Raw genomic sequence first — 13174 nt, forward strand, 5'->3', positions numbered from 1 at the left:
GGCGAACACAACACAATGAAATTGCGACGTATTAAATCTTTATAGTTTGACAATATTGCACAGTTAAATTACACAGATATTTTACCAAGCGGTTCGTAAATGTAAGATTTACAGACCAAGTCATCATATTGTTGTCACCAAATCAAGTGCAGCTTTGGCCCGGCTGTGCTAAAGGTTGCTTATCCCTGGTTTAATCTATGAGGGTAAGTGACTATATTAGTCTCCTTTGGCACATGTAAAGCTGGCATTTTAAAAAGTTTGTATCTTTACTAGTCATGTTACCAGTTCCAAATTACCCGGGTCGGCCAAATCCGGATAGTTATCAATCAAATCCGGATAATTTGGATCTGGCAGCGTGTATTTTACCGGTATGCCAAAAAAGTAATTTGTTTTCACTGCGTTACCAGAACACACATTTACTTCCAGACAACATGCGATCAACCCATGAAATCTATTTTCACTTGGAACAATGTCACTTATAAAAGCATCTGGGTGATGGATAATCTGACATTAAAATCACGGGTTGAACCCCATGCAGTTATTGCATACTTTTATTATTTCTTAGTTGTTGCTTAAAAATCGAATACTTTTTTTACTTTTTATTTAATTTTTTATTTATTTTTAATTTTCGTAACTTTTCTCATTAGGTACTTGTAACTTTTTCCTTTCTGTCTGAGCTGTCCACAAATCCCTTCGTGGAATTTAATATATAATTACATTTTTCAAGAATTGTACACCTTCCTGTAATATTTAACGAATAAAGCTGGCAAAAATTACTCTTCAATTCAATCTATCAGTTCTGCACCTTTCAAATGTTTTGCTTGATGCTGTTATAACTCAAACTAAGTCTGTTGTGCGTGTTCTTTACTTTAGGCTACTGAAATTGAATCCGTGAGCAGAGTTATATATCAATTGAACAACACATTGCAGTATCAGTTAGAGTGTGTTAAATTGTCCAAGCGCGTTAATGACTTAACGAGTAAATTTTAAAGAATGAAACACGTGACAGAATTGTAACGAGCTAATTACCGTAACACGTGCTTGAGTAAGAGCGCGATAATGCGAAACACTAGACTGACTGAGCGAATAACTGCTGTGCTATAGGCAGTTAGTTAAGTGTCCGAGTCTAACTGGGTGGCAGAATGAATGTGAACGGGTCACACGCGTATCATCTCATCAACTTTTCCTCACATTTTCATCGTTTAATAATTATTGACATTTTGTGAAGGATTTGTTTTTTTGACGATTCAGTGTGGAAACACATACATACCGCTTCACTTATGCCAACACCTTAGGCGTTTGTTGACATACGGATGAAATACCAAAAAGCTATAGTTAAATGGGTCCCAACTAACTTGTAACATTTTGAAAACCAAACTCACGCTGGTTCGATGAATTGTATGAAATCTAAAACACACCCATTATTTATATATAAATAGTGTAATGTTTGTAGGCACATACAAAGTGACTTTTATATCACAGATGAATTTTCAGCATTCTAAATGAATTTGCAAACAACGAATTCAAATTAGTCGTACAGGTTTATATGTGCCTAATATGAAAATTTAAATGAAGATTTAGGCTACCAAACGTTGTACAACATGCAACATACAACAATAGGCACAGTAGGTGGCACTTCGCTTTCTGCAAAGCTATATTTTTGTTCATATAGTCTGATCTTTTTCGATTATAAATGATCCCAGTCTTCCAAACAATACGTACAATTTTATTCTTACTAAGTTCCTTTTAATAGGACACAAGACAGCCACGATAACTTATCCCTTGTTACATGGCAGTTCACGTGGCGAGCATTAACAAAAAAGAACACCTGTCACAGAACTTAGAAGCAAACATTTAAAAGAAAGGAAGGAAATGACAAAATTCAGCGGAGAATGTCAACAGCGTCTGAAGACACTATAACACTGTGTTTACGCTCGCGTTGCCACAGATGTTACCGGTTACGTAACATCATGACTATTTGGAAAACATCAAAAACAATTATCAATCCATATATAGCATTATAAGCAACGTGTTTTAAAAACATATTGCATCAGACATATATTATTAGAAAACGAAATTTTGTGCTGTCTATATAAGTTCCTGGAAAACTTTATCTGACATGTTGCAATCCGCTGGATTTTCTCTTGTGTCAAAAGCAAGTTGGACGATGCAAGTCTCGAGGTTGTGTTGATCAGGTTTCACCCCTTCTTCACGATGTTTCTCCAGTGTAGATCCGACGTTAAAAGTTCAGGATGCATTCCTTGCAGAAAACGTCCATTACATATCTTGTACGTTTTTCAATGATTTCTCCAAGGTATGAGTTTGAAGGTGAATACCTCTCGTGCTTCTATGTCGAAATGTTTTGTCGCAAATTTCACATCTAAAGGGCTTTTCTCCGGTATGAATTAGAATGTGACTTCTTAGACTGCCTTTAACAGAAAAAGATTTATCACATACGTCGCACTTAAAGGGCTTTTCTCCAGTATGAACCCGAAAGTGAGTTCTAAGACTGCATTTTGAAGAAAACGATTGATCACATATTTCACATTTGAACGGCTTTTCTCCTGTATGAGTTCGAAAGTGCTTTCTAAGACTGCCTTTTTCAGAAAATGATTGATCACATATTTCACATTTGAACGGCTTTTCTCCAGTATGAGTTCGAAAGTGCGTTCTAAGACTGCCTTTTTCAGAAAAAGATTTCTCACATATTTCACATTTGAACGGCTTTTCTCCAGTATGAGTTCGAAAGTGCCTTCTAAGACTGCCTGTTGCAGAAAAAGATTGATTACATATTTCACATTTGAACGGCTTTTCTCCAGTATGAGTTCGAAAGTGCGTTCTAAGACTGCCTTTTTCAGAAAAACATTTCTCACATATTTCACATTTGAACGGCTTTTCTCCAGTATGAATTCGAAAGTGCGTTCTTAGACTGCCTTTTTCAGAAAAAGATTGATCACATATTTCACATTTGAACGGCTTTTCTCCAGTATGAGTTCGAAAGTGCTTTATCAGATTGCATTTTACAGAAAAAGATTGATTGCATATTTCACATTTGAACGGCTTTTCTCCAGTATGAGTTCGAAGGTGCTTTATCAGACTGTCTTTTAAAGAAAAAGATTGACCACATATTTCACATTTGAATGGTTTCTCACCAGTATGTGTCCGAAAGTGCTTGTTTAGACGGCTTGGTGAAGGAAATGTTTTTTCACATACGTCACAGCGGAATGATGTTTCTTTAGTGTGCACTTGAATATGCTTTTTCAGGGATTTTCCACTGCTAAATAACTTTTCACAAATATCACAGCGAAAAGTATTTGCTGTTGTTTCAATTTCCATTTGAGTTTGACGTTTTTCACAAAATATGGGTTTGCTGCTTGTGTAAAGTTTTTCTGTTTTTCTCCGCGTTACAAGAATGTATTCATATTTCCAGGCAACATATGATCAACCCCTACTCTCTGTTTTCACTTTGCACAATGTCACTTATATAAGAACCTGCGCTAAATACATCCTGGAAGTGAAAAGCATTGTTAAGAATTCGTTTGTTTTCCTGGAGTATTTAACGATTAAAGGTCGCAAAAAATACTATTTGTGTCATCTAAAGAAGTATTTGATTTTACTTCTGATAAACTTGCTCTATAAGTTTGTCTATTCTGTATTGATTGTTATAAACGCTTCGCAAACTTAACTTTTTTTAAAACCTAACTTTGATTCCTACGTCATTTCAGTAACAAAGTTTACGGCCAAGCTCATACCGTGGAAAGCAGCCATAATTGAAGTTGGGATCAGTGGCGATAACTCACACAACCTTACAACCGCCAGAGGCAGAAAATCATCGAACCGTATCAACGCATGTGCCAATTATGTGAACAATTTAAGTTCGCCGTTCACATATTATAAATCAATTTAAGAATGTTCACATTAAATGTTTGGATCCATCAGGTTTGCGTAATTATCGTTTAATTTACCACATATCATGCAATGTCCTCGCAGCTTATCAACTTTTTCCTCAAATATTCATCGTTTAATTGTGATTGACATTTTGCGGTGGATTGATTTTTCTAACGATTCAATGTCGGACGTTCGACTAAATTTATAAACCACATTATACAATGCGCTGCATCGTGTCTTGAAACACATACATACCTCTTCACTTATGCTAGCACTTTGGGCGTTTGTTGACATGCGGATGAAATACCAAAAAGCTATAGTTAAATGGCCCCTAACTGATAATATTTTGAAAGCCAAACTCAAGCTGGTTCGATGAATTGTATGAAATCTAAACCACACCCATTATTTTTATATATAAGTAGTGTAATGTTTGTAGGCACATACAAATTGACTTTTATATCACAGATGAATTTTCAGCATTCTAAATGAATTTTTTAAAAACTAATTCAAATTAGTCGTACAGGTTTATCTGTGCCTAATATGAAAATTTAAATGAAGATTTAGGCTAACAAACGTTATAAAACACGTAGCATACAACAATCGGCACATTAGGTGTCACTTCGCTTTCTGTAAAGATATATTTTTGGTCATACAGTCTGACCTTATTCGATTATGAATGATCCCAGTCTTCCAAATAATACGTACAATTTTATTCTTACTTAGTTCCGTTTAACAGGACACAATACAGGTACGATAACTTCTCTCCTGTTACACAGCAGTCCACGTTGCGAGCATTAACAAAAAAGAACACCTGTCACAGAACTCAGAAGCAAACATTTGAAAGAAAGAAAGGAAATGACAAAATTCAGCGGAGAATTTCAGAAAACGATATTTTGTGCTGTTTAAGTTCCTTGAAAACTTTATCTGACATGTTGCAATCCGCTGGTTTTTCTCTTGTGTCAAAAGCAAGTTGGACGATGCAAATCTCGAGGCTGTGTTGATCAGGTTTCACCCCTTCATCACGATGTTTCTCCAGTGTGGATCCGACGGTAAACTTCCACGATGAATTCCTTGCAGAAAACGTCCATTACATATCTTGTATGTTTTTCAATGATTTCTCCCTGGTATGAGTTTGAAGGTGATCATCTCTCTTGCTTTTCTCTCGAAATGTTTTTTCGCAAATGTCACATCTAAACGGCTTTTCTCCGGTATGAATTAGAATGTGTCTTTTTAGAGTGCTTTTTATAGAAAAAGATTTATCACATATTTCGCATTTGAAAGGCCTTTCTCCAGTATGAGTTCGAAAGTGCGTTCTAAGACCGGCTATTACAGAAAAAGATTGATCACATATTTCACATTTGAACGGCTTTTCTCCAGTATGAGTTCGAAAGTGAGTTTTAAGATTGCTTTTTGCAGAAAAAGATTTATCACACATTTCACATTTGAACGGCTTTTCTCCAGTATGAGTTCGAAAGTGCATTCTAAGACCGCCTATTGCAGAAAAAGATTGATCACATATTTCACATTTGAAAGGCCTTTCCCCAGTATGAGTTCGAAAGTGAGTTTTAAGATTGCTTTTTGCAGAAAAAGATTTATCACACATTTCACATTTGAACGGCTTTTCTCCAGTATGAGTTCGAAAGTGCATTCTAAGACCGCCTATTACAGAAAAAGATTGATCACATATTTCACATTTGAACGGCTTTTCTCCAGTATGAGTTCGAAAGTGAGTTTTAAGATTGCTTTTTGCAGAAAAAGATTTATCACACATTTCACATTTGAACGGCTTTTCTCCAGTATGAGTTCGAAAGTGCATTCTAAGACCGCCTATTGCAGAAAAAGATTGATCACATATTTCACATTTGAAAGGCCTTTCCCCAGTATGAGTTCGAAAATGCGTACTAAGACTGCCTTTTTGAGAAAAAGAATGATCACATATTTCACATTTGAATGGCTTTTCTCCAGTATGAGTTCGAAAGTGAGTTTTAAGACTGGATTTTTCAGAAAAAGATTGATTACATATTTCACATTTGAACGGCTTTTCTCCAGTATGAGTTCGAAAGTGCCTTATCAGACTGCCTTTTAAAGAAAAAGATTGATCACATATTTCACATTTGAACGGCTTTTCTCCAGTATGAGTTCGAAAGTGAGTATTAAGATTGCTTTTTGCAGAAAAAGATTTATCACACATTTCACATTTGAACGGCTTTTCTCCAGTATGAGTTCGAAAGTGCATTCTAAGACCGCCTATTGCAGAAAAAGATTGATCACATATTTCACATTTGAAAGGCTTTTCTCCAGTATGAGTTCGAAAGTGCGTTCTAAGACTGCCTTTTTGAGAAAAAGATTGATCACATATTTCACATTTGAATGGCTTTTCCCCAGTATGAGTTCGAAAGTGCTTTATCAGACTGCCTTTTACAGAAAAAGATTTATCACATATTTCACAATTGAACGGCTTTTCTCCAGTATGAGTTCGAAAGTGCTTTATCAGACTGCCTTTTAAAGAAAAAGATTGATCACATATTTCACATTTGAACGGCTTTTCTCCAGTATGAGTTCGAAAGTGCGTTCTAAGACTGCCTTTTTGAGAAAAAGATTGATTACATATTTCACATTTGAATGGCTTTTCTCCAGTATGAGTTCGAAAGTGCATTCTAAGATTGCCTTTTACAGAAAAAGATTTATCACATATTTCACATTTGAACGGCTTTTCTCCAGTATGAGTTCGAAAGTGCTTTATCAGACTGTCTTTCAAAGAAAAAGATTGATCACATATTTCACATTTGAACGGCCTTTCTCCAGTATGAGTTCGAAAGTGCGTTCTAAGACTGCATTTTGTGGAAAAAGATTGATTACATATTTCACATTTAAACGACTTTTCTCCAGTATGAGTTCGAAAGTGCGTTCTAAGATTGTCTTTTGAAGAAAAAGATTGATTACATATTTCACATTTGAACGGCCTTTCTCCAGTATGAGTTCGAAAGTGCGTTCTAAGACTGCATTTTGTGGAAAAAGATTGATTACATATTTCACATTTGAACGACTTTTCTCCAGTATGAGTTCGAAAGTGCGTTCTAAGATTGTCTTTTGAAGAAAAAGATTGATTACATATTTCACACTTGAACGGCTTTTCTCCAGTGTGAGGTTGACAATGTCGCCTCAGAGCATCTTTACGGGAAAACCTTTTTAAACAAAACGTGCATTCGTATGGTTTCTCACCAGTATGTGTCCGAAAGTGCTTGTTTAGATGGCTTGGTGAAGGAAATGTTTTTTCACATATGTTACAGCGGAATGATGTTTCTCTAGTGTGCACTTGAATATGCTTCCTTAGTATTTTTCCACTGCTAAATAACTTTTCACAGATATCGCAGCGAAAACTATTTGCTGTTGTTTCAAATTCCATTTGACTTTTCACTTTTTATGGGTTTGCTGCTTGTGTAAAGATTTTCTGGTTTCTCTGCGTTATAAGAATCTACTCATATTTCCAGACAGCATATGATCAACCCCTACCCTCTGTTTTCACTTTGCACAATGTCACTTACATAAGAACCTGCGCTAAATATATCCTGGAAGTGAAAAGCATTGTTAAAAAATTTGTTTGTTTTCCTGCAATATTTAACGATCAAATGTCACAAAAAATACTATTTTTGTCATCTAAATATGTATTTGATATTACTTCTGATAAACTTGCTCTATAAGTTTGTCCAAACTGTCTTGTTCAAACCACTTTATACTTTGTTTGAAACCTAAGTTTAATTCCCACGTCATTTCAGTAACAAAATTTACTGCCAAGCTCGTACCGTGAAAAGCAGCCATAATTGAATTTGTGATCAGTGGCGATAGCTCACACAACTTTACAACCGCCAGAGGCAGAAAATCATCGAACCGTATCAACGCATGTGCCAATTATGTGAACAATTTAAGTTCGCCGTTCACATATTATAAATCTATTTAAGAATGTTCACATTAAATGTTTGGATCCATCAGGTTTGCGTAATTATCGTTTAATTTACCACATAGCATGCAATGTCCTCGCATCTTATCAAATTTTTCCTCAAATATTCATCGTTTAATTGTGATTGACATTTTCGGTGGATTGATTTTTTTAACGATTCAGTGTTGGATTTTTCAATTAACTAAATTTATAAACCACATTATTCAGTGCGCTGCATCGTGCATTTAAACACATACATACCGCTTCACTTATGCCAGCACGTTGAGCGTTTGCTTGACATACGAACCAAATATCAAAAAACTACAGTTAAATGGCCCCTAACTAATTTGAAGCATTTCGAAAGCCAAACTCACGCTGGTTCGATGAATTGTTGGAAATCTAAACCACACCCATTATTTATATATAAAGTAGTGTAATGTTTGTAGGCACATACAAAGTGACTTTTATATCTGAGGTGAATTTTCAGCATTCTAAATGAATTTGCAAACAACAAGTTCAAATTAGTCGTACAGGGTTATATGTGCTTGATACGAAAATTTAAATGAATATTTAGGCTAACAAACGTTGCACAACATGCAGCATATAACAATCGGCACAGTAGGTGTCACTTCGCTTTCTGCAAAGCTATATTTTTGGTCATTCAGTCTGACCTTATTCGATTATGAATGATCCCAGTCTTCCAAATAATACGTACAATTTTATTCTTACTTAGTTCCGTTTAACAGGACACTGATATACATCGCATATATATCTTGTACATATACATACATGTGTTGTTGACGCATCAATCGGTGACGTAACAGAGTCACTTGTAAAGCATTCAAGGTTCATTGTTTATGATTCATTCTATGTTTGAGTGGCTAATGTGTGGACGTGTTATATTGGCATTAAAAGTTGACTTCGCAATTTACCCGCGACTATAGAAAACCTATCAGTCAGACATTAAAAAGACGTAACAGTGGTGACAGGGGATTCAGAAACAACATGCCAATCGACGCCGAAGTCAAAGCTATTATGCAGCAGATGGCAAAGCAACAAGAATTGATGCTGAAGCTTCTGGAGACAACTCATAACGTGCAACCCGTACAAGAGAAAACTGCACCCAAATTTGAACAATTTGATAAAACGAAAGAGAAGTGGGAGCAATATTTGCAACGTTTCAACCAGTATTTCACTGTATATGACATATCAAGTGCAGAAAAGAAGCGTGCCAACTTTTTGTCATGGGTAGGATCAGACACCTACTCACTGCTGCAAAACCTTTATGGGGGAGAAGACATCACGTCCAAATCTTTTGATGATCTGACAGAACGACTGTCACGGCATTTCAAAGACACTGTGCATATCCAAGCTGCACGCCGAGAGTTCTACAACTGCAAAATGGAGCCTGGACAATCCTACAGCGATTGGGCTGCGAAGCTTCGTGGACTGGCAAGCAACTGCCGATTCATTTGCGAAAGAAACGAATGTAGTCAGAGCTATGCCGACAAACAAATCAGAGATGTCATTATCAATTCGACACCACACGCAGATGTGCGCCGTCAATGTTTGTTGAATCTTGACCCATCATTAGAGGACGTATTGAAGAAGGCTTCAACTTACGTCAGGACCCTGGAGACAGACCAGGTCTTAAAAGGGGAAAATATGAAAGATCCCGTGGTTGTCCACAAAATGAGTTCAGGTTATAAGCCGCGGCAGCGAAGAAAGGAGGATATCAAGCCCTCAAAGACTCAAAATAAAGGAAAATACAAATCTTGTCCACAGTGCTTCGCGAAGCACCAAAGAAAAGACTGTCCAAGGCGAAACTCAATTTGCCATAGATGTGGCAGAAAAGGTCACATTCAATCTGTATGTCAATCTAAGGAAATGACAAGTCGAATTGGAGACCGCCCACATAGTCCAAATAGTAATTCGGAGTACACTGCATACGTGTCATCTCGTAAGGAACCGAATATGAGCCGCACAACCAAACCTGCCGTGTTCTACCGAAGAGGTAATCAGATGTGGATCCGTGCCACAGTCAACGGCAAGCGAATAGATTTCCAGTGGGATACTGGAGCTACCTGCTCAATGGTTGGACTAGTAGGATATCGCAAACTTGGATCACCGCCATGTTGTCCAACGGAAACTTCTTTGAAGGTATATTCGGGCAAACAGTTACCGCTAAAAGGCCAATGCTTTGTTTCCGTAACTGTTGGAGTACGTAGCAAGGAAAGCATGCGTCTGCTGGTGGTCGACGACGAAAAAGCCACCAATTTGTTTGGTTTTACCTGGAGTGATGCCTTTGGGTGGTTTCACAACAACCCAACGTCGCCAACGCAGCTTTCACAAAAAGCCATCGGATTTTCCGTCTCTACAGACGAGGTTAATATGTGTGCTTTCGTAAAGCAAAGCCCGACGGCAAAAGATAAGGTTCTTCAACTAATTCGCCGTTATCCCAAGGTTTTTGCTTCCAAACATCTAGGTCTCTGCACGAAGATGAAAGTGCCAATACGTTTAAAGCCTGGCGCACGGCCGGTTTTTTCAAAGCATAGACCAATTCCGTTTACTCGAAGAGAAGCTGTAAAAGAAGAAATTGAACGAAAAGTGAAGCTTGGCGTTTTGGATCACGTGGATTACAGTGAGTGGGCTGCACCAATCGTTGCAGTTAGCAAACCCAACGGTTCTGTGCGCATTTGTGGGGATTTTAAAGCACTGAATAAACAAATTGAAGTGGATCAGCATCCTCTTCCCAACCTCGACGAGTTGTTTGAAAAATTGAGAGGAGGCACCAAATTCTCAAAACTGGATTTAGCTGACGCATATATGCAGCTCGAGCTCGAAGAAAATGCCAAGAAACTTTGTGTGATCAACACACCTTTTGGGTTGTTCAAGTACAATCGCATGTGTTTCGGGGTGGCCTCTAGCCCCGCACAGTTCCAGCGTTGCATGGACACTGTTATTGCTGGACTATCCGGTGTTGCGGCATACTTGGACGATCTCATTGTTACAGGTTCAACGGAAAATGAACACGCTCAGAACCTCGAAAATCTGCTTAAACGCCTGCAAGAATTTGGATTCCGGGTTCGTTTGGACAAATGTGAATTCTTTAAAGATTCAGTGGAATATCTTGGACATATCATCGACAAAGACGGAAAACGTCCGTCAGATTCATCAATCAAAGCCGTACGTGAGCTACCATGTCCCAAGGACCTTCACCAACTGAAGGCCTTCCTCGGGAAAGTCAACTATTATGGCCGTTTTATTGCAAGCCTCTCCGAGAAAGCAGCACCCCTATACGCTCTCTTGCGCAAATCGCAATCATTTTACTGGAGCAAAGCGTGCAACGACGCCTTCCGACGTCTCAAAGACGATGTTGTCAATGCAACGACTCTGGGTCACTATGACGCATCGAAGCATCTCATCCTGGCAACCGACGCATCGCAGTATGGAATAGGTGCCGTGCTGATGCAGGAACAGAATGGTATCGAGCATCCGATCGCTCATGCGTCAAAGACGCTCAACGAGCATCAAAAAAGGTACTCACAAATAGAAAAAGAAGCGCTCTCGATAATTTACGGTGTAACAAAGTTCCATCAGTTCCTGTACGGAAGGAAATTCACCTTGGTCACCGACCACAAACCGCTGCTGGCTATTTTCTCGCCAGACAAAAACATTCCCGTTCTCGCTGCGCAAAGATTGCAGCGATGGTCGATAAAGTTAATGGCGTACCAGTACGACATTCGATACAAGGCAACGCAAGAGCATGGGAATGCAGATGGCTTGTCACGTTTGCCTTTTGGTCCGGATAAAAAGTTCGACGACATGGACCGTCTACAAAATGAAGAAATTTCGCATGCTGTGGAAGATTCAATGGATGGCATGCCGCTTACACTTGAAACAATAGCAAAGAGCACCCAGCTTGACGCCAACTTGAATAAAGTTGCAAAGTGGATCTCTACTGGGAACTGGCCAGAACGCTTAACTACGAATGACGAGCTAAGCACTTACTATAATTACGCTCAGTCGCTTTGGATCCACGACAATGTGATTATATTGCAACGAGACAACAACACCCGAGTGGTTGTGCCAAAGGTACTTCGTTCCAAAATATTAGAAATGTTGCACCAAGCACATTGGGGCATTTCACGTATGAAACAAATGGCCCGCCGTTACGTCTGGTGGCCGCGTATCAATGCTGATATTGAGAATCTCGTGAAAGGCTGCACACCTTGTCGACAAGCAGCAAAAGCGCCAGACAAACAATACAGAAGTTGGCCGAAGACATCCAAGCCCTGGGAGCGCATACATGTGGATTATGCCGGGCCTTTCTTGAACAAGATGTGGTTGGTGTGCGTAGACGCGCACTCGAAGTATCCTTACGTGTCCCGATTTCAGTCCGACCACACCATTGCCGCACTGAAAGATATTTTTGCCATTGAAGGGTTTCACAAAACTATCGTAAGCGAAAATGGACCTCAGTTTACGTCACAAGAGTTTCAAGATTTTTGTACCAAGTTGGATATTCGTCATGTCACATCACCCCCATTTCACCCCGCTTCGAACGGAGAAGCAGAACGCTTCGTGCAGACATTTAAGCGGGGAATGCAGAAAATTTGTGCGGGAGGAAAGACATCAGGAGATGATCTTACTACAGCAACTCGATGTCTCATTACAACGTACAGGTGTACGCCCCATCCGGCGCTGGAATTTAAAACTCCAGCTGAAATTCTACATGGGCGTCAACCGCGAACTCTGCTATCACTTTTCGCACCTCATCACAGGCGAGATCAATATACGCCAGAAATGAAACAAGCCATCGGTCCGCTTGTGTATGCCCGCAACTACTCAACCAAAATGGCTACCTGGCAAAATCATTAAAAAACGAGGAAATGTTCTCTACTTAGTACAAACCGACAGAGGTAAGTGGAAAAGACACGTGAACCAACTTCAACCACGATTGCCGGAGATTTCCAGCGATACAAGTGATAATGCTGGTCAGGACCACGCAGAAAAGTGTCCTAGTGAGGACGCCCAACAACACAACCGCGCTGGACGTTATCCCACACGCGAGCGAAGGCGACCCGATTTTTATTCTCCGCTGTAGTACTAAATTGTGCGGGGGGAATGATATACATCGCATATATATCTTGTACATATACATACATGTGTTGTTGACGCATCAATCTGTGACGTAACAGAGTCACTTGTAAAGCATTTCAAGGTTCATTGTTTATGATTCATTCTATGTTTGAGTGGCTAATGTGTGGACGTGTTATGTTGGCATTAAAAGTTGACTTCGCAATTTACCCGCGACTATAGAAAACCTATCAGTCAGACATTAAAAAG

At 38.8% G+C, this 13174-nt stretch overlaps 1 protein-coding gene across 1 annotated transcript; it reads right to left on the reverse strand.

Annotated features, from left to right (window-relative positions):
* Positions 1-2277: 2277 nt before the first annotated feature.
* LOC145895898 (uncharacterized) lies at positions 2278-5536 on the reverse strand. The gene is made up of 3 exons (XM_082984677.1): positions 5464-5536; positions 5044-5379; positions 2278-2849 (listed from the first exon to the last, which is right to left on the reverse strand). The coding sequence occupies exons 1-3, from the start codon at positions 5534-5536 to the stop codon at positions 2278-2280; spliced, it is 981 nt and encodes a 326-aa protein (XP_082840803.1).
* Positions 5537-13174: the final 7638 nt, after the last annotated feature.

The sequence above is a fragment of the Ascidia mentula genome, chromosome 3 (genome assembly GCF_947561715.1).
Source record: "Ascidia mentula chromosome 3, kaAscMent1.1, whole genome shotgun sequence".
Classification (NCBI taxonomy): Eukaryota; Metazoa; Chordata; class Ascidiacea; order Phlebobranchia; family Ascidiidae; genus Ascidia; species Ascidia mentula.

Excerpts from the sequence above, each read along its gene's own strand:
- LOC145895898 (XM_082984677.1), bottom strand. The coding sequence starts at position 5,536 with ATGCACTTTCGAACTCATACTGGAGAAAAGCCGTTCAAATGTGAAATG. Across the intron at positions 5,380-5,463 it reads TAAATCTTTTTCTGCAAAAA|GCGGTCTTAGAATGCACTTT; the intron begins GCAATCTTAAAA and ends TTTCTGCAATAG. Across the intron at positions 2,850-5,043 it reads AAAAACATTTCGAGAGAAAA|GCAGTCTTAGAACGCACTTT; the intron begins GCAAGAGAGATG and ends TTTCTGAAAAAG.